This window comes from Dermochelys coriacea, chromosome 6 (genome assembly GCF_009764565.3).
Source record: "Dermochelys coriacea isolate rDerCor1 chromosome 6, rDerCor1.pri.v4, whole genome shotgun sequence".
Classification (NCBI taxonomy): Eukaryota; Metazoa; Chordata; order Testudines; family Dermochelyidae; genus Dermochelys; species Dermochelys coriacea.
In genome coordinates this window covers 1,807,476-1,826,495 of record NC_050073.1, presented here as the reverse complement: position 1 = coordinate 1,826,495, position 19,020 = coordinate 1,807,476, and the positions used below count along the sequence as shown (strand labels likewise).

Genomic DNA, 19,020 nt, shown 5'->3' with positions numbered 1-19,020 from the left:
CGCACGGCGGAGGGGAACCCCACCCTGAACTTGGCCTCTAACTCCCTGGACGACATCTACCGAGGTTGCGTGAAGGCCATGAAACAGCTTCTCCCATCCCTGCTGGAAGAAGAGCTGGAGGAGAACCAGCTCTTCCGTGAGGCGTGGGACAAAGCCAAGGAGATATGGCTGCAGATGGAGAACCAAGCAATCTTCCCCAAGACGTTGAGGGCCCTCTACAGCGTCGCTGTCTTGGCCTACACTTTGCAAGATCCACCACTCTACCAGTCGTTCAACCTGGAGACCAGAATGGCATGGAAGAGCCCCCAGGCATATGCTGGCTTTCCCTTCAAGTCCTTGCATTTCCTCCTGACCCGGGCGGCCAAGAAGCTAGGAGCCCAGTTGTGCCAAAGTCTACAGAGGAACCAAGGTGAAGTTCTCCATCCAGGGTTTCTTCCACCTAGGAGAAGAGGCAGAAGGCGGAGCAATTTGGACACACGACCTTCTTCGTGCTGGTTTCGTGCCAGGGGTTCCTGGTGGGGAATCTGTCCCGCGTCCCATGGGAAGAGGAGGCGGTGGTGCCGCCCTACGAGGTGTTCCAGGTCACCAGGGTCAAGGAGACACCAAGGAAGAAGACGGTGCATGCCAAGTTGGTGGGCGTCTGCAGCAACCGTAACTGCGCCTACCTGGGGAAAGATGAGGGGGAGGACGCAAGGAGGGACGTGAGTTGTGGAAGGCCACCAGGGAGATAAAAATTAGCCCCGAGGGGGTGACAGCTCAGGTCTGGCCCTGGGGTGGGGTGGGGTGAGGAATAGGACACAGGGCCTTTCCCCTCTAGTGGGTGCTGGCTCCTATCCCACTCCAGGCCAGGGGACTGGCTGGCTCGAGGGGCAGGGAAAATTAATAGTCTATTTTCTGTTTTCCAGAAGGGAACGATACAATGAGCTGCCCTGATCACCAAGGTACGGGGCTAGGGGTGGGGGCTCATCCCTTGGCTAGACAGGGGGTGTGCGTGGGGCTTGAGACAATTACTTGCAGGACTCCTGGGTTCTCTCCCTGGCTCTGGGTGGGGAGTGGGGACTAGTGGTTAGAGCAGGGGGGCTGGGAGCCAGGACTCCTGGGTTCTCTCCCTGACTGGGAGGGGAGTGGGGACTAGTGGTTAGAGCAGGGGGGCTGGGAGCCAGGACTCCTGGGTTCTATCCCCAGCTCTGGGAGGGGAGTGGGGTCTAGGAGGATGGGGGGGGCTAAGAAGCGGGACACCTGGGTTCTTTCCCCTGTTCTGCAACTGACTCCCTGAGTGAGTCTGGGGGCATCTCTGGCCCCTCTGTGCCTCAGTTTCCCACGCTGTGCTGGAGGGCACTGACACTGATCCAGCTGGGAAAAGTGCCTGGGGGAGGTGGTCTGTGGCTGACGCGAGTGCGGACGGCTAATGTGGCGTGTGCTTGTGTCTCCCTGCAGTGCTGTATTTGTGAGGTGCCTGCCGGACCGCAGCAAGGTGGGGAAGCAGCAACCCCGGGGATGCTTTTAGCCAGCAGCTATGTAGCGTTGTGTGTGTGTGTGTGTGTGTGTGTGTGTGTGTGAGAGAGATCTTTCCATCCTCATATTCCCCAGCCCGGTATCTGCGACTGCAATAAATGCCCACATTGCAATGTGTTGGATTTTTTTTTAACTGCCATGTCTCCAGCGGGGCAAGTGTGGGGGGTGAGGGGGCAGCAGAAGCAATGTCGATTCCGTCGCCAGTTGCAGGATTTAATCGTTGGGGGAAATTAACCCCTGAGATCTAATCACCTCCAGCGTGGCCACTCTTTGAACATGCGGGCCAGGGAGAGGTGCGACCGACACCGAGCAGCTGACGTGGGGCTCGGAGTCTCTCTCTGCCCAGCATGCCAGCCCCCCAACGGGGCCCAGAGCAACGTTTGCATCTAGAGCCGAGCAGAAGTTTTCACACCAAACTTTTCTTTCTGGGGGAAAAAATGGAGATTTGGTGAGTGCGAAACATTCTGCCAATTTCACCGACTTCTTTATGGGGGTGGGGAGGGGAATTGAAGAAAACCAAACAAATTAAGATCTGCAGATTGGCCTCATGTCCCCTCAGACCGTCCCTTCCCTAAACTGATCAAGCTCCGTCTTGAAGCCAGGTAGGGTTTTTGCCCCCACACTGCTCCCCTTGGCAGGCTGCTCCAGAACTTCACTCCTCTGATGGTTGGAAACCTTCGTCTAATTTCAACTTAAACTCGTTGACGGCCAGGTTAGAGCCGTTTGTTCTTGTGTCAACATTGGCACTTTACTGAAATAACTCTTCCCCGTCCCTGGTGTCTATCCCTCTGATAAAAAGAAAAGGAAATGCATCTGATGCATCCGATGAAGTGAGCTGTAACTCACGAAAGCTTATGCTCTAATAAATTTGTTAGTCTCTAAGGTGCCACAAGTCCTCCTTTTCTTTTTGTGAATACAGACTAACACGGCTGCTACTCTGAAACCTATCCCTCTGATGTATTTATAGAGAGCGGTCATGAAGAAAAAAATCAAAAAAGAACTAGGTCGATTCATGGAGGATCGGTCCATCAAGGGCTATTAGCCAGGGTGGGCAGGGAGGGTGGCCCTAGCCTCTGTTTGCCAGCAGTTGGGAATGGGCGACAGGACGGATCACTTGAGGATTCCCTGTTCTGTTCATTCCCTCTGGGGCACCTGGCACTGGCCACGGTCGGGAGACGGGACACTGGGCTAGATGGACCCTTGGTCCAACCCCAGTAGGGCAGTTCTTATGTTCTTATATCCCCCTGCAACTTGCCCGATGCACCCCTGGATGCTGGTACTCTGGCCAACAAACGGCAAGTGGGGTGCAGTGGAAGGGTCCCCACGAGGTGGGAACCTGAGGCAAAGGGCAACAGCCCAAAATACCAGGGCTGGTGTTTAGTTGTGTCAGATTTCCCAGGGTTTTTCTTCTGTACGCTTAAGAGGCCCCCCCCAGCTATTGAACCCGGGCTTTGGAGCTGCCGACACCACCGGTCTCGGCGGTCGTTGGAGAGGGTCACCCCTTTATTTCTACCCATCCCCTGGCTCTTAGGTGGCTCCACTCCTTGCATCGTTCGCCACTAGATGGAGATCGTGTGTAGCAAATTCCTTTGCTCCTTCTCTTCCCTGAGTCTCAGGGCTGTTTGTTTCATAGCTCTAGATTTAAACAACTTTGATCCCGGTACCGTCAGGGCCATGCCATCTCGGAGCCGTCACGGAGTCCCGGGCGATGCTCTGGACCTGCTCCCTACGCCAGGCAGGACTCTGGGGGAGTCTCCTCTCTGGGAGCAGCCTGTCTGCGGGACACACACCCGGCTTCCCCCTTCCTGGGCCTGACCTCGGAGCATCCAGCATCCTCCGCCCCTCCCTGCGCTTCCCACCGCAAGTCCACCCAGGCGGGGTCCTGGGGAAGCCAGAGGGTCCTGCCCCCCAACTCCGCAGTCAGACGTGACTCTCAGCCAGCCAGTAAAACAGAAGGTTTATTAGGTGACAGGAACATGGTCTAACACAGAGCTTGTAGGTGCAGAGAACAGGACCCCTCAGCTGGGTCCATTTTGGGGGACAGTGAGCCAGACAACCCCGTCTGCACTTCACTCCATGTCCCCAGCCAGCCCCAAACTGACTCCCCCTCCAGCCCCCGCTCCTCTGGGCTTTGTCCCTTTCCCGGGCCAGAAGGGTACCTGATTCCTTTGTTCTCCAACCCTTTAGCTCTCACCTTGCAGGGGGGAAGGGCCAGGCCATTAGGTTTCAGGAAATAGGGTGTCGGCCATTCTCTGTGTCCAGACCCCTGCACACACCTGCCCTCTAGGGCTCTGCAATGATCATACACCCTTATCCCACCACCTAGATATTTAAGAACTGCCTAGGGGAAACTGAGGAACCACCACACTATTCAGAGGAAACATTAAGAACTGTCCCACTTTGTCACAGAGCCGCCTGTCTTCCATGGGCACCAGGTGATATGGGTACTGGTGGCTGGTCCCCACCTATATTTGGAGGCTGGATTGGAGCCAATGCCCCCTAGAAAGGCAAAACCCCATATCCCATTCCCCAGCCCCCAAGCCAGCCGGCCCATCATCCTCTTCCTTTTCCTTCTTCACACCCTTATACTCCTGAAGCCCCTCAGGGCCTGGGCTAAGAGGGTAGCAGCAGACCAAGTGTAGAGCTTCTGGAGTGAAAACAGTCGTGCTGGATAAAGTGAACAGAGTCCACTGCCAGCGGCTGCAGCGTATCCACCCTTTGCCATTAGGCCCAGTCACAAACCCGGCCCCTCCCTGTCCAGCGCAGCTTTCCTAGCCCCCCTACCCCAGCTGGTATGCTCTAAGGCGTCCGCACCACAGCAACGAACCTCTAACAGGCTCGTGTCTGTGAAGGATCAAACGGGGTGACCTCCAATTCTCCTCCCCCGGCTCGGGACGGCAGCGCGGCAGGGGTTAAAGAATGCCAAACTCATTGCAATGAGGGCGTGTTTATTGTAGGGGCAGATATGGAAAGAGAATGAGCGTCAATTGGATCGGTTGAAAAGGGGCCAGAGAAGAGCCAGGAGTATGAGTGAAGGCTTAGACAACTTGCCTCAAGGAGCTCAATCTATTTAGCTTAGCAAAGAGATGCTCCGGGGGGGACTTGATCCCAGTCTATAAGGACCTATGTGGGAAACAAATGTTTGATCTCCAATCTAGCCAAGAAAGGTCTAATGTGAGCCAATAGCTGGAAATTGAAGCTGAAGAAATTCACACTGGAAAGACCGTGTACATTTTTGACCATGAGGGGAATTGACCATAGGAGCCATTAACCAGGGGTCGTGGAGGATCCTCCATTGCTCACAGTTTTAACCCAGATTGGATGGTTTTCTAAAAGATCTGCCCTAGGACTTGTTTGGGGGAAGTTCTCTGGCTGGCGTCAGACCAGATGACCACAACGGTTCCTGCTGGCCTGGAAATCTGGGAACCTACGAACCCAGACCTTGCAGGGCTAAGGCCTTTCTGTTGATGATCTTAGGGTTAGGGTCCCATCAATGGCCCTCATACAACTGGAGAGCCTCAATGGGGCAAACCCACAAGCAACCTCCTCTGCATGGCTAGGGTTGGCAGTCTGGTTTGGACGTTCTCCTGGAGGTTTCATCACATGAGATAATCTTCAATTCAAGAGGAACCTTTAATTCCCCGGAGACTCCCAGACAATCCTGGAGGTTTGGCAATGCTATGCACCCCCCAACTTTACGACGCTCTCCATAGGCGAACCCCGATGGTGGATCTACCGACGCCCAGCTGGCTGGCTATTGGCCGGTAGCAATTGGAGGGGGACGAGGTTCCAGATGGTGGTGGGAGTGGAGCAAGTAAATTACAGGATGCCAGTAGAGGAAGCCTGGCTTAGTTTGATCCCAATTCCCAAAAGTCCAGTGCAGGGGTCCTGGCCAATTTGGGGGCCCTGGAAGCACTGGAACCTGTGTAGAAGTGTGTGTGGGGGGGCCCACTGGCCCCGAAACTGTGGCCCTGCCCCTGCTCCTCCTCTTTCCCCTGAGGTCCTGCCCCCTGGCCAGGACAGAAGCCAGAGCCAGGCCTTGGTAAGACCTGCTCAGGGAGCCCCGGACTCTCCACCTGCCCTGGGAGCAGCCCCTGCCCCATGTCCCCTGCCCGAGTTGCCCAAGGCAGGTGGAGGGTCCGGGGCGCCTCATAGTGGCTCTTAGGGCATTGTGGGGGAGGAATATTCTTTGTGCCCAGGGCCCCAATAAATCTTAATCTGCCTCTGGGCCAGTGGGTTTAGAATCATGGAAATGTCGGGCTGGAAGGGACCCCGAGAGGACCCTCAGCCCCCTGCGCAGAGACCAGACCAAGGAACCCTAGCCCAGTCCTGACAGGGGGTTTGTCTAACCTGTTCTTATAAACCTCCAGTGACGGGGAGCCCACCCCCTCCCTGGGAAGCTAAGAGCTGAGTTACCCTGCGCATTGGAAAGTTTTTCCCATGATGTAACCTCCATCTCCCTGGCTGCAGATTGAGCCCCTTATGTCTCACTCTACTTTCCTGTCCTCCTGCAATATACCCTGGGAAAAATCCCGGTGGGGCACAGGGCCGAGCACCGGGGGAGACCGGCTCGGATGTGGTACAGCTGTCGGGGAAAGCGCAGACCTGCGAGGGAAGAAGCTTAACCGGGAGGAAACAGGTGTGTTTTGCTAGAGTGATTCCCCGTTAGTTATAGCGGGAAAGCACGTGGGGAATTTTTGCCAGCCTAGGTAGACCAGGCAACGCACATGATGATCCACGGAGCTCCTGGCTAAAGGCAGCCCTGGGGTCACTGCTGCTCCTCCTTGCTCCGGCGCCTCACAAATGCAGCACTGTGGGGAGACGCAGACATGCCCAACGTTAGCCATCAGGATACCCCCCAGCCACAGCTGAGACCCCACTTAGCACAGCTGGGGCAGTTCTATTCTTCCCGTGGCATGGGGCAGGGGGTAACTGGGGCACACGGATGTGCCTAAACTCAACCAGGGAGTCAGTGGCTGAGCTGGGGATAAACCCAGGAGTCCTGGCTCCCAGCCCCCACTGCTCTAACCACTAGACCCCACTACCCTCACAGAGTCAAGGGATAGAACCCAGGAGTCCTGGCTCCCAGGCCCCCTGCTCTAACCCACTAGCCCCTACTCCCCTCCCCGAGCTGGGGACAGAACCCAGGAGTCCTGCAACTACTGTCTCTAGCCTCCCACGCCCAGCCTGCCCAGCCAAGGGGTGAGCCCCTCGTACCTTGGTGAGGAGGGCATCTCTTCACCTAGGGGTCTCCTGGAAAATAGAAAAGAGGCATTGTAATTTTCCTTGTCGCCCCGAGACGCCTTGTCCCCGGCCCAGTGGCTGGACTGGAGCCGGCACCCCCTAGTGGGGAAAGGCCCCATGTCCCACTGAGCTGCTGCTTGTTTTTAACACCCTGGTGGAACTCCATAGCTCACGTCCCTCCTGCCTCCCCCTCCTCACCTTTCTCTGTGTAGGTGCAGTTGTGGTTGCTGCACACCCCCACCGACTTGGCGTGGACAGTCTGCCCCTGCCCGTTCGGCTGGACCTTGGTGACTTGGAACATCTCGGAGGGCGGCACCAGGACCTCTTGTTCTCCAGGGTAGTGGGACAGGTCCCGAAGCCCATACCCCGTGCAGTAAAAGAGCACAAAGAAGGTCTTTTGGCTGAATCCGGACGCCACCTTCGAGCTCTTTGAGGTGGAGCTGAACTGGCCGAAGTGGAACAAGTGGCTGATGGAGAACATTACGTTGGTTCCTCTGTAGATGGTGGCACAACTGGGCTTTATCCCCCATATCTCTTTGGACGCCTGGGTCAGCAGGAAATGCAAGGCCTTGAAGGGGCAGCTGAGGTAGGCATGGGATCCCGTCCAGCCCGTCCTGGTGGCCGTGTTGAAGTCCTTGTACAGAGGCGGGTTGTTTAAGGTGTAGGCCACCACAGCGACGCTGCAGAAAGCTTTCATTGTGTTGGGGAAGATGTACGTATTCGTCTTCCTCATCCACTCCTTCTTGGCCTTGTTCCAAGCCAGGTCAAAGTTCTTGTTCTCGGTCAGCTCCTTTTTCATCAGGGATGGGAGACGTTGCCTCATGGCGTACTCGCAGCCTCTGTACAGGTCATCCACCGAGGAGGAGGCCAAACTGAGCATGGGGTTTCCTTCTCCCATGCAGGTCCCGGGGGGGCCCTGGCCTAGGAGAGGGTTCGGCTCATGGTCAGACGTGACATGAGGCGCATCGTGACGTCATTTACGGCAGAACTAATTCATTCCGGTCGCTCAAGCTGGGAAGAAGGTGGGGCTGATGGCGACAGGAATGGCCAAGTCTAGTGGTCAGAGCAGGGAGGGTATTGGAGGAGCCAGGACTCCTGGGTTCTACCCCCAGCTCTGAGAGGGGAGTGGGGTGTAGTGGTTACAGCAGGGGGGGCTGGGAGCCAGGCCTCCTGGCTTCTCTCCCTGGCTCTGGGAGGGGAGTGAAGGTCTAGTGGGTTAGAGAAGGAGGGGCTGGGAGCCAGGACTCCTGGGTTCTATCCCCAGCTCTGGGAGGGGAGGGGGGTCTGATGGGTTAGGGGAGGTGGGGCTGGGAGCCAGGACTCCTGGGTTCTTTCCCCAGCTCTGGGAGGGGAGTGGGGGTCTACCCGTTCGAGGGACCTCAGCACCTGGCTGGTCCTTTGGCACGAGCATAATCAATGGGGTGAATCTGGACCCAGGCCCGTCTCTCACGGGGGCTGTGGCTACACTCCGGGCGCTGCAGGGAATCCCGCCACAGCATCGTAGTGAAGACGCGTCTGACTCCCCATCTCCGAGAGGCAGGAACAAGGGCCGGGGAAGAGTTCTTAGCTGCGTCTACACTGGCGAGTGGGTTGGCTTAACAACAGGGCTGAGGGGTGTGAATTTTTCACCCCGCCACACCTGAGTGACAGCACAAGGTGGGATCTAAATTTTAACTGTAGATCTGGTGTGTGTGTCTCTGCAGTGCCTGGCATATGGCCTCACTCCACCTGGCCCCCCTCCCTAGGCTGGTCCCTCGTCCCCCTTTCCAGCCAGCCCCCTTCAGCCAGCCCTCTCACCCCCTTCAGTTTAGTCCTCCCAGCCAGACCCCACGCTCCCCCTCCCCTGCTCTGCCCTGTCTCCAGCCAGGCTCCCTCTCCCGCACTTGAATAGCAGGACAACACACTGATCTCAGCTAAGGGGAGGGATCCTCTAGTGGTTACCTACGTTTCATAGATTGCTGGAAAATGGGGGGTGTCACTGGAATAGATCCCAGGAGGCCTGGCTCCCAGACCCCCCCGCTCTAACCACTCAAGCCCATTTCCCTCCCAGAGCTGGGGAGAGAACCCAGGAGTCCTGGCTCCCAGCCCTCTCTGTCCTAACCTACTATACCCCACTCCCCTCCCAGTGCTCGGGAGAGAACCCAGGAGTCCTGGCTTGCAGCCCCCACTGCTCTAACCCACTTGACCCCACCCCCCTCCCAGAGCCGGGGAGAGAACCCAGGAGTCCTGGCTCCCAGATTCCCTCCCCACAAACCACTAGACGCCATAGCCTGACATTTTCCATGCAACTTTCCCAAGCGTCCGCTGTTCTTCAGGACATCGGTGTGGGATGTGTGAGATGCAGCCACCTCTGGGGCAGGGCAGCTGGGGAACAGTTGCAAAGCGACACTGTCCAGCGACAGCTCGCTGGCACAGAGAAGCAGCCACCTCTGGGGCAGGGCAGGGATATTGTATTGAAGCCACTTACCTGTGAGGTTCTAGCAGGCAGCACCCAAGCTGCCGTGAAAAGCAGGAGGGCGACTTTCTTGGGGGACATCCTGGTATCCGATCCCCGAATAATTCACTGAGGAGCTTCAGCTGAGACAACTAGAATGACCAGGAGTCAGAATAGCCAGACATGTAGGAACATTCTCCTTCTTGGGGGCGCCAGCTCCCATCCACCTCCTGGGCTCAAGATAGCTGGCGGGGGAAGGGGAAATGGGATATGGGACCTTTCCCCTCTAGGGGGTGCGGGCTCCCATCCTGCCCCAGGGCAGGGGACTGGCTGGCTCGGGGGGGTGGGGAATGGGACACGGGGCCTTTATTGGAGGGTTACAGCTTGGCCAACTCTCATGAGTCTCATGATAATTCTTGTTTTCCTTAAAGCCCCAGCTCCTGGAGTCAGGTGGATACATGATGACTTCAGCCTTCGTTCGTAAAGGAAAAGTCAGTTTCCTGCCCTTGTGGCAGCGGAGAAAGCTTCCAGACGTGACCCCAGTGCACCCTAAAGGCTCCAAAAGCAAATCAAAAGCACCAGAAATCTCATTGTTTTTACAGAATCTCATGGTTTGAAAGCCAATCTGATGAGTTCTGGTGAGCCGGACTCCTGGTTTGGGGTTGGCAATTCTGGGGTGATTTCTTACCTGCTGCTCTCTGTCTGCTTCCTCCAGATCTCATTGGGTTGTGGGGTTTTAATGGCAGCTCTTGGGCTGGGTGGGGGGATGTATTATCAAGATCTCCTTTATTGGCAAGAAATGTGGCCATTACTGAAACACCGAAGTTTGACAACTTTGGGTTTAACGGCTGATTTTATCTGACACCCCTTTACATCATTTTCCTGCCTCGGCTCTTGAGCTAAGCTTATTGCTCAGATCTTTCAGGAATTTGGGGTTGAAATATCTCCCCCTCCAAAGTGATCCCAGGAGTCCTGCCTCCCAGCTCCCCTGCTCCAAACACTAGCCCTCACTCCCCTCCCAGAGCTGAGCATAGAACCCAGGAGTCCTGGCTCCCTGCCCTAACCCACTAGTTCCCACTCCCCTCCCAGAGCCGGGGATGGGAACCAGGTGGAGTCTTGCAACTACTAATTGTCTCCAGCCTCAAGCGCGTCTCTGTTTCCTCCTGCATGCTACACGCTGTTCCCGAGACTGCAGCCCCATGTCTCCGAGTAAAGGAGCCAAATCGAAAGCCAGGAACGCTTCCAGCCGCCCATCCCCCAGCTCCGTCCAAGGCTTGTGCAGCACTCCGCAAGTCGCTATGGTGCGAGGGGGATCTGCTCCAGTCTGAGCACCAGCTCCCTCCATCCGCCCTTCAGTCTCCGCAGCCCGCACGGCACTGCCCACACTCAGAGCAGAACTGAAGAGCTCCTTCCTACCGCCTGGGTGTCCCGTGAACAGGTCCAACAGCCGGAGGAGCTGCCGGAGAAGCTGGTCCCCAGGTGGGCTTGGAAGCAAAAGTCCCTTTTCTCCTGGGCTGCATTTCGGAAGGTCTCCGCATCATGGACCTTTGTTGACCATCCCAATATTGGGGAACCTGCCATGTTGGTCAACCAGGCCTCAGAGTGTCATGGGGATATATCCTCTTCTCTGGATGACCGCTGAGGCCTTGTGGGTGGGTGGGTGGGCAGGGACAGACTGGGTCCCTTCTGTGGCCCCAGTATAGCAGGAAGACAGAAAACATTCAGATCCACCAGTAACCTCCTGTGCATGATCCAGGCCATCAGCCCCCTCTCCACAGCAGAGCATGCCCCTCAGAGCAGACCCGGTGGTTGATCCTCAGCACCCAGCTGGCTGGCTGACCAGTGATAATTGATGGGTAGCATCACTCGCTTTTCCATGCTGAGGGCATCTGCCATGGAGGTGTTCGGCCGCTGCTGATCCCAGCTTGGCGCTGAACCGATCTAAAAGGAATCGCAGGAACAATTCGGTTTGACCCCCAACCCTCCTACAATTCCAATCCTGCAATGCACAGCCCAAGAAATCCCAGAATGTGGACGGGGGAGCAGGTGTGAGGGGCACCGCGGGACAGCAGACCACAAATCTTGAGCGCGCATGGTGCAACAGCGCTGGCCGGCGTGGCTGCGAAGGCAGCGGTAGCTTGTGGCGCTTAGGAACAGTTTGTGCGACAATTGTCACGGGTCCGTTCAGGCCGGCTCCACAACACCCACCACAAGTGGCAAGGGTGGCCAGTGCCCTAAGAGAAGATGCGCTTCTCATCATTTCCAACATCAGGTGGGTTCTAAGCTAGATGCCCGTCTCTAACCCCTCGCCAGGCAAATCGCTCTACCAACATTAATCCCAGGACTCTAGGCACCGCGGGCTGGAAGGGACCTCAGAAGGTCATCCAGTCCATCCCCTGTGCTGAGGCCGGACAAGTAACCCTAGACCAGCCCTGACAGGTGTTTGTCCCCAACCTGGTCTTAAAAACCCCCAATGACGGGAATTCCACCACCTCCCTCGGTCACTTGTTCCGGGGCTAAAGGAGCCTCAAAGTTAGGAAGTTTCCCCTAATATCTGAATCTCCTTTGCTGCAGATGAAGCCCGTTACTTTTGCCCTCCCCGTGGAGAACATCTCATCTCCGTCCTCTTTGTATAGCCTTTTACATCTTTGACACCTGTTCTCAGGTCCCCGCTCCACCTTCTCTTCTCAATATGGAAACATGCCTAATGTTTGTAACCTTTCCTCACAGCTCAGGGTTCCTAAACCTCTGTTCGTTTCTGTTGCTCTCCTCCGGACTCTCTCCAATTTGTCCTCATCTTTCTGAGAGTGCAGCGCCCAGTCTTGGACACAGGATGTCAGCTGAAGCCTCACCAGTGCCAAGAAGAGTTGTGTCCAGCACATGCCAAGAACTTATTGGCTGTTTTGCGTTACTTTTCCAGCGGCTGGCTGGGTGGCTCATGGCCCCCATTCCTAGCAGATCTTGAACTTGGGATCTTTCGTGAGTTGTTCTAGCAATGCCTCTTCCACCTCCTGATTTGGTGGTCTACAGTAGACCCCTACCATGACCTTGTTCCCTATTTCCGCCCTCCCCCAATTTTATCCTCACACAGAGGCCTTCAACAGGGATCCATCTAAACCTCAGAACAAGTATATACATTTCTGATATATAAGGCAACACGCCTGCCCTTTTTTTCTTGCCCATTCTTCCTCAACAAGCTGTCCTCTCTAGCCCAGTATTCCCGGCAATTTTCATAGTTTTTTAAAAAACAAAATTCTCTGCCTAAAAGGATCTTTCTTCTATTGGCAAAACCTCCTGCTAAATGTACATCTCAAATGGACTTTGAATGTAAGGATAAATAACTACATCTTTCGTGTCACAAAGTTTTTGTCTTGGAATTTCCTTTTATTTGCAGAAAGGCAGGGTCTTCTAAAAAGATACTGCTTCCTAGGTATCAATAGTGTCTTCAAGGATAAACATGGGTAAAGAGAGTTCTCATTTGGGGTATATGGCATTTACCCACTGCTTTTTTTTACCCCTACACATGTCTGTAAATAAAGAATGACTGTATTCTTCAGTGGAAACCAAATGAGATGAAATAAAATCAGACAGCAAGGATCCAAAGTCTATGGTTATCAATTTATTGACTTTATTCACCATCACAAAGTTTTTTGGCTGAGAATTTCCTTAGTTTTTTTAAAAAAACACATTGTGTAAATCTCTCTGTCCAGGAGTAAAGGTGGAGTTTGATTCTGCAGAGCAAATGAAGCTAAGAAAGCAGACACCAGTCCTTAGACATCGGTTGTTAAATGTTTACTGAATATTTTATTTGCTTCAGTGGCATAAAGCGTTTAAAACATTCACTCTTGGAAATAAGTAGTGCAGCTGTGATTGAGGTTGGTCAGTGGGGACAGCTTGGGACTGGCATGAATGGTGGTTGCAGAAGTATTGTAATGCTAGAGGGAAATTTTAAAGCCTGCTACGTGTGACTCAGTTTCCCTATTCACATTCTGTTGCACCCACTGGGTGTGAAGGGTTTAAGTTGTTCTTGGGGATGAGGGCAGGATGGGTAGACCCCGGTGATGAATCCCAGTGCCCTGAGATGGAACGTCTGTAAGACAGGGGATAAGTTGGCCAGATGCCCATTGAAGGTCTAACCTGGGGACATATGACTGCCTCCCCCCACCCCAAGTTAGGGAGCCTGTATCAAAGACACACTTGAAATGGGGGTGCCAAGGAGGGCCACAAAGAGGTCAAGTTGCATGATGGGAAATAATCTGGACAACTGGCCTGGCAGTGCTCCCGCACCTGCTGCCGCTGGCTTGGCAGGGAGAAGTGCCTCCCTCACCCCACCCCCCCCAGGGCAGACTTGAGTGGAGCTAGGGAAGAGGCTTCCTCCAAAAATGGGGAAACTGAGGCACAACTACTTAAGCTGGAGGCCCCAAAGCTGGGACTCCTGGCTTCAAATGCCGTCCCCCCCCCGAATGAGTGCTATGCTCAGCGTGGGGTGGGTGGGTCTTAATTCTGATCCACACATGGGTTGTGAACCACACACACACACATTGCCCGAAGACATACATAGCTCATTTTATTCCATTTCTGCCTTGGAAACATTCACGACTGAAAAGCATTTGGTTTCCCTGCCCGCAGCAAATCATGTGTGTGTTAGTGTTCCACACGGGCTGGGGGGGTCTGATTACCAACAGGCTTGTGTCTCCAGTCCTCCCCCCGCACCCTTTTGTCTCCTCCCCGCACAGCTCTGTTTTGATTGGCCTTATAGCCGTGTACTACACGCAGGGAGTCACCGCTCCGTGGTGTATTAGAATGCATGAAACCCATCAATTAGTATTCAATGATTATATGAATTAGTAAATAATAGTTATTTAAAAACAACAAAAGAAGATGAAAGGAATTGTCCTTATCCCACACCCCCCAGCTCTGCCGGTGCCCCTCACTCCCGACCTGCAGCCCCTGCCAGCCCATCCCTGCCCCCAACCCAGCTCTGCCAGTGCCCCTTGCTCCTGACCCATGGCCCCCTGCTAGCCCAGCCCTGGGCTCCCCCCTAGCCCGGCTGGTGCCCCTCATTCCTGACCCACAGCCCCCTGCCAGCCCGGCCTTGGGATAACCCTGCAGCATGGCGTTCCCCTCCTGGGCTGCCCACCCCAATCCCTGCAGCTGGCAGCAGCCTGAAAGGGCAGGGTGCCTGGGTTCGCACTGCAGGGAGTGCTGGAGTCTCCGATCCCCACGACACCGCTGGGCACACCTGGGACATGTGCCCGTACCCAGTGGCTGTAGGATCTGTAAAGCCCCGGGCGGCTGGGGGGCAGCGCACATGTCCCCCCACCCCCAGCTCACTACCCCTGCCAGGGGCCAGGCTCCTCGCCATAGACAGACCAGAGGCCCCCCAGAGTCACCCAGAAACAGAAAGAGGGGGAGTTAGTCACCCAGCCAGGGCTGTCACTCCTTTTCCTTCCCCCACCCAACTGGGGCCCCCCCTTCCCCAACCACCTGGGGACCCCTTCCCCCCACCCCATCAGGGGGCCTCCAATCACACTGATATCACCCCCACCGAGTCATCCCTCCCAGAGACAGTGCAATGAATTGAACTCGTGATGCCCGTCAGCCCTCCATTCCCTGGCCTTCAGCCCTGGAACTAAAGGGGTAACAGCTGGGGCGGGGGCAGGGCGGTGGGGGGGGCAGGAAGTGAGCAGGGAGCAGGAGGAGGGTGCAGTTACAGGGAGCAGCCACCGGGGGGTATCACCGGGCAGGCGTCTTTCTGCCCCTTGGGGTACCCGGCGCAGAGCATGTCATCCTGGGTCTGCCGGGTCCCGGCGGGTCTGGAGGAGCCCAGGGGGCTGAGGGCCTCGCAGGTCGGGGTGTTTTCCAGCGGGCCGGACACCTCCTGCGGGGGCTCCGGGGTGGGGAGGGGAACTGGAAGAGGAGGAGGGGAGCCAGGACACCTGGGTTCTATTCCTGGCTCTAACCACTAGATCCCCCACTCCCCTTGCAGATCCAGGGATAGAACCCAGGAGTCCTGGCTCCCCCAGCGCCCCCCCACCCCAGCTCTAACCCTTAGACTCCACGGGCTTCCCGGAGAACCCAGGCGTCCGGACTCACCTCCTGGGCAAACGTCCTGGTACCTGCGGGGAATCGGACCCCGGCGTCCGGGAGGCAGACGGGCCGCACGCTGGGGGTGAGGTTGGCGGGGGTCTGGAGCTGCAGCAGCGTGTTGTCCCCGCTGGCTCGGAAAACGGGTCGCAGGGGTGGGGGTGATCTGGCTCACGGGGACGGAGATGGCGCCATGGCCGGGGGCCGACAGCACGCGGGCCCCCAGGAGGACCGTGTACAGGGCAGGGTCATAGAGGCTGCAGGGGGAGAGACGGATGAGGAATAGAACCCAGGCACCCGGGATTGGGACCCACTGAGCTCCCAGGGTCCAGGGCAGTGAATGGGACCCAGGCATCCGGGATGTCATCACTCCAAACCCCCCCCCCCCCCGCCCCAGGTGTGATTGGATAAGACCTGGAGTCTGGGTCAGCAGTGCCCCAGCTCTATGAGGAGAGATTGGACGGGATCCAGACATCTGGGACACCCCCCCCTCCCCACCACTGGGGAGTGATTGGATGGGACCCAGGCGTCCAGGATGCCCCCCTCCCCCATCACCTCTGGAAGCAGTGCCTGGCTGACAGCACTAACTGGTGGGCGACGAGTGACACCCCCCAATACATGGGAGTCCAGAAGGGGCAGGCTGACCTGCCACGGCCATGCTCCCTCCATGGCTACCCTGCCCCCCACGATCCGGCCCGAGGGGGAGGGGCTGCGGGGATACCAGATATCGGGATGAGGGGCAGCCAGCCGGGGAGCTGAGAAAAGCCGGGGGGGCGGGAGGGGATCAAGGGAGCGGTTAGATACTCCCCTGGGAGAGGCAATGGGGGCAGGGAACTGAGGTTAAATAGAACAGGATTAGCAGGGAGGTGGGAGGCCGGACTAGATGGGCCCATTGCTCCTGTCCAGCCCCTGGCTCTGCTGGTGCCCCTCAGACCCGACCCGCAGCCCCCTGCTAGCCCAGTCCTGGGCTCCCCCCTCCCTCGGCTGTGCCGGTGCCCCTCAGCCCCGACCCACAGCCCCCTGGGCACGTAGGGACCCAGGTCGGGCTCACAGCTGAGGCTCGCCGGAGCGGTTGGCCGAGGCCCTGTGTCTCCAGGACTCTCGTGCAGTGAGCTCATCCCTCAAGCGGTCGCTTTGGCTGGCGGGCCTGGGCGGGAGCCAGGTATAACTGCAGCAAGCCAGGGAACTACAGCTGTCTAGACACGTCTGGTGGGTCCCAGCGGGGCGAGGGGAGGGGGAGTAGGCTGGGAGCCAGGACTCCTGGGTTCTTTCCCCAGCTCTGAGAGGGGAGTGGGGGCTTGTGGGTTAGAGCAGGCGGGGCTGGGAGCCAGGACTCCTGGGTTCTCCCCCCAGCCCTGGGAGGGGAGTGGGGGTTGGTGGGTTAGAGCAGGGGGGGCTGGCAGCCAGGACTCCTGGGTTCTCCCCCCGGCTCTGGGACAGGAGTGGGGGCTAGCGGGTTAGAGCGGGGGCTGGGAGGGATTCTCCGACCAAGAAGAACAGCAAAGAGGAGCTGGGCTCCCGTCCCGGGGCTGGGCAGCGTCTTGCGGTCGGTCCCCCGGATTCCCGGCCCCGGGGCCAGCAGCAGGTGCTGAGGCCGAAGGTTCAGAGAGCGACTGGCTGCTCTGAGCCCTGCCCTGTCCCAGATCTGCCCGGCCCTGCTCTCCTGGGACTGCACCCCTCCGCCACCAGCCCCTCCCACCCCGCAGTGCGGCTGGGAGCCAGGACGCCTGGGTTCTATCCCCAGTTCTGGGAGGGGAATGGGGGCTGGTGGGTTAGCCAAGGGGGGACTGGGAACTAGGATGCCTGGGTTCTCTCCCCAGCTCTGCCCATATGGGCACCTTCCCCTACAACACCCTCCTTCCTCCTTGTGTCACTCCTAAGGCAGTGGACGATATTCGGAGAGCCTCTCGTGCGTGGCTGTTTCCCAGCAGGGCTCTGCGTCCAGTCAGCCCCAGCCAGCAGCTGGACGCGGGTGTGGGGGGTGTCTGGTACGTGTGGAGGGATTAGCCGGGGCTTCTGGGATCTAGAAGTGGGGGCACAAGGACTGGAAAGTCAAGCAAGGAACATGAGAAATGAGTCGGGGGGGGGGGAATCTAGGTCTCGTCCGGGGGGGGTTGGCTGGCTCAGTGGGGCAGGGAATGGGACATGGGGATTCCCCCTCTAGGGGGCGCCAGCTCTGATCAAGCCCCAGGGCATGGGATTGGCTGGCTCAGGGGGGTGGGGAATGGGACACGGGGCCACTGGGGGCGCCGGCTCTGAGGGGTTCTCCTCTGTTTGTGGACTGTTGCTATTTGCATTTCGCCCTGGCTAGTTCGACCCAGCTCCGGCCAGGCCCTTTCCCCCGCCCCGCCGCCGGCTCTTCGGTGCACAGGGAAATCGGGGGGTGTCCGATGAGTCACCCCAGCGAGCGAGCCTGTGTGTGGAGCAGGTTCACGCCGCCCAGTCTCTGCCCGGGAATCTGAGCCCTGCGCTGGTGCGAGGGACTTCCCGGTTCTTTTGTCTCTTCCCTCTAGCTTTGCCGGCTTTAGGGCAGACCAGACGGGTGTTTGTGCAGCACCTAGCGCTGTGATCTAGCGCCCCCAGAGGGGAAAGGCCCCATGGCCCATGCCCTGCCCCCCTGAGCAGGTCAGTCTCCTTCCCCCCAGTTGCAGTGAGATTTTTTTGCCCAGGGGCTGGCGGGAGGATGGCATGGAGGGGGGGCAGGGCTCTGAGCCCCACGACACCCTTAGGGGTAGAGAAGGGAGCGGCGCCATGCAGTGCATTGTGGGCTGCTAGCGATGGTCCCCCGGATGTGGCTGCCCAGCAAGGGCTGCTGGGTGGTTTGCAATGCATTGTGGGCGGCTCGCAATGCGGCCCTGCTCAGGACAAGGCCGCAAAGGCTGCTGGGTAATGTGCGGTGCAATGTGGGATGAAGCCCCATAGCCAATGCCCAAGTGCATTGTGGGAGGCTAGCGATGCTAACCTGGGAATGGGGCTTTGTAGCTAGGGCTGCTGGGTAATTTTAAATGCATTGTGGGACCAAGCCCAGCCTCTCTCTCTCAGGGATGCAGACACAAGGGCACACTTGCAGCAAAGCATTGTGGAATAGTGGTGATGCCGCTCCAGAGAGCCCCGTGCAGGAAGGGTTGCTGGGTAGTTTGCAATGCATTATGGGACAAAGTCTATCCCAGGCCCCTCTGGGACTGGGCAGTGGGAAAGGCAGGATGGAGACTTGTGACCAGCGATGACTCTCTGTGATGCCTTCATCCCCCCAGCCCTGGGCCATCCCCCTGTCCCCCTCTCCCTGCCCTGGCTAACATGTCTTTGAGCCCCCTAACCCTGACATGGGGCTGGGGGAGGGGGTTCCAGCGGGGGCAAGGAGTGAGAGGATGGGACCCAGGCGTCCGGGATGGGAGTGCCTCCTGCCCCCTCTGTGAATAAGGGGATGGGACCCAGGCGTCCGGGATGGGAGTGCCTCCTGCCCCCTCTGTGAATAAGGGGATGGGACCCAGGTGTCTGGGATGGCAGTGCCCTCAGCCCCATCAGGGCGCGACAGGATGGGACCCAGGCATCTGGAGCGGCAGTGCCCCCAGGATCCCCCACCCCCCAATGCAGGCCTGAACTGAGACCTGGAGGGGAGAGTATCGAGGGTGGAATAAGGACTGGGGGACCCCACGTGTTCTGGCAGGGATCGGGGTTAGGTCCCCCGGGCATCCTCCCCCCACCTGCATCCTGCAAAGAGCCAGAGAGGAGCCTCAAGG

At 57.7% G+C, this 19,020-nt stretch overlaps 2 protein-coding genes across 2 annotated transcripts; one reads left to right on the top strand and one right to left on the bottom strand.

Annotated features, from left to right (window-relative positions):
• On the top strand, positions 1-849 carry LOC119856827 (erythroblast NAD(P)(+)--arginine ADP-ribosyltransferase-like). Its single transcript, XM_038404856.2, is given in 3 exon segments — positions 1-371; positions 373-447; positions 449-849. Coding segments are annotated over 3 exon segments (651 nt in total). The 5' UTR covers positions 1-78; the 3' UTR covers positions 732-849.
• A 5,109-nt stretch (positions 850-5,958) lies between these two features.
• On the bottom strand, positions 5,959-9,334 carry LOC119856787 (NAD(P)(+)--arginine ADP-ribosyltransferase 2-like). The gene is made up of 4 exons (XM_038404799.2): positions 9,223-9,334; positions 6,958-7,680; positions 6,733-6,768; positions 5,959-6,326 (listed from the first exon to the last, which is right to left on the bottom strand). Exons 1-3 carry the CDS (start codon positions 9,293-9,295, stop codon positions 6,758-6,760), a joined length of 807 nt encoding a protein of 268 aa, XP_038260727.1. The 5' UTR covers positions 9,296-9,334; the 3' UTR covers positions 5,959-6,326; positions 6,733-6,757.
• Between the last annotated feature and the right edge of the window lie 9,686 nt (positions 9,335-19,020).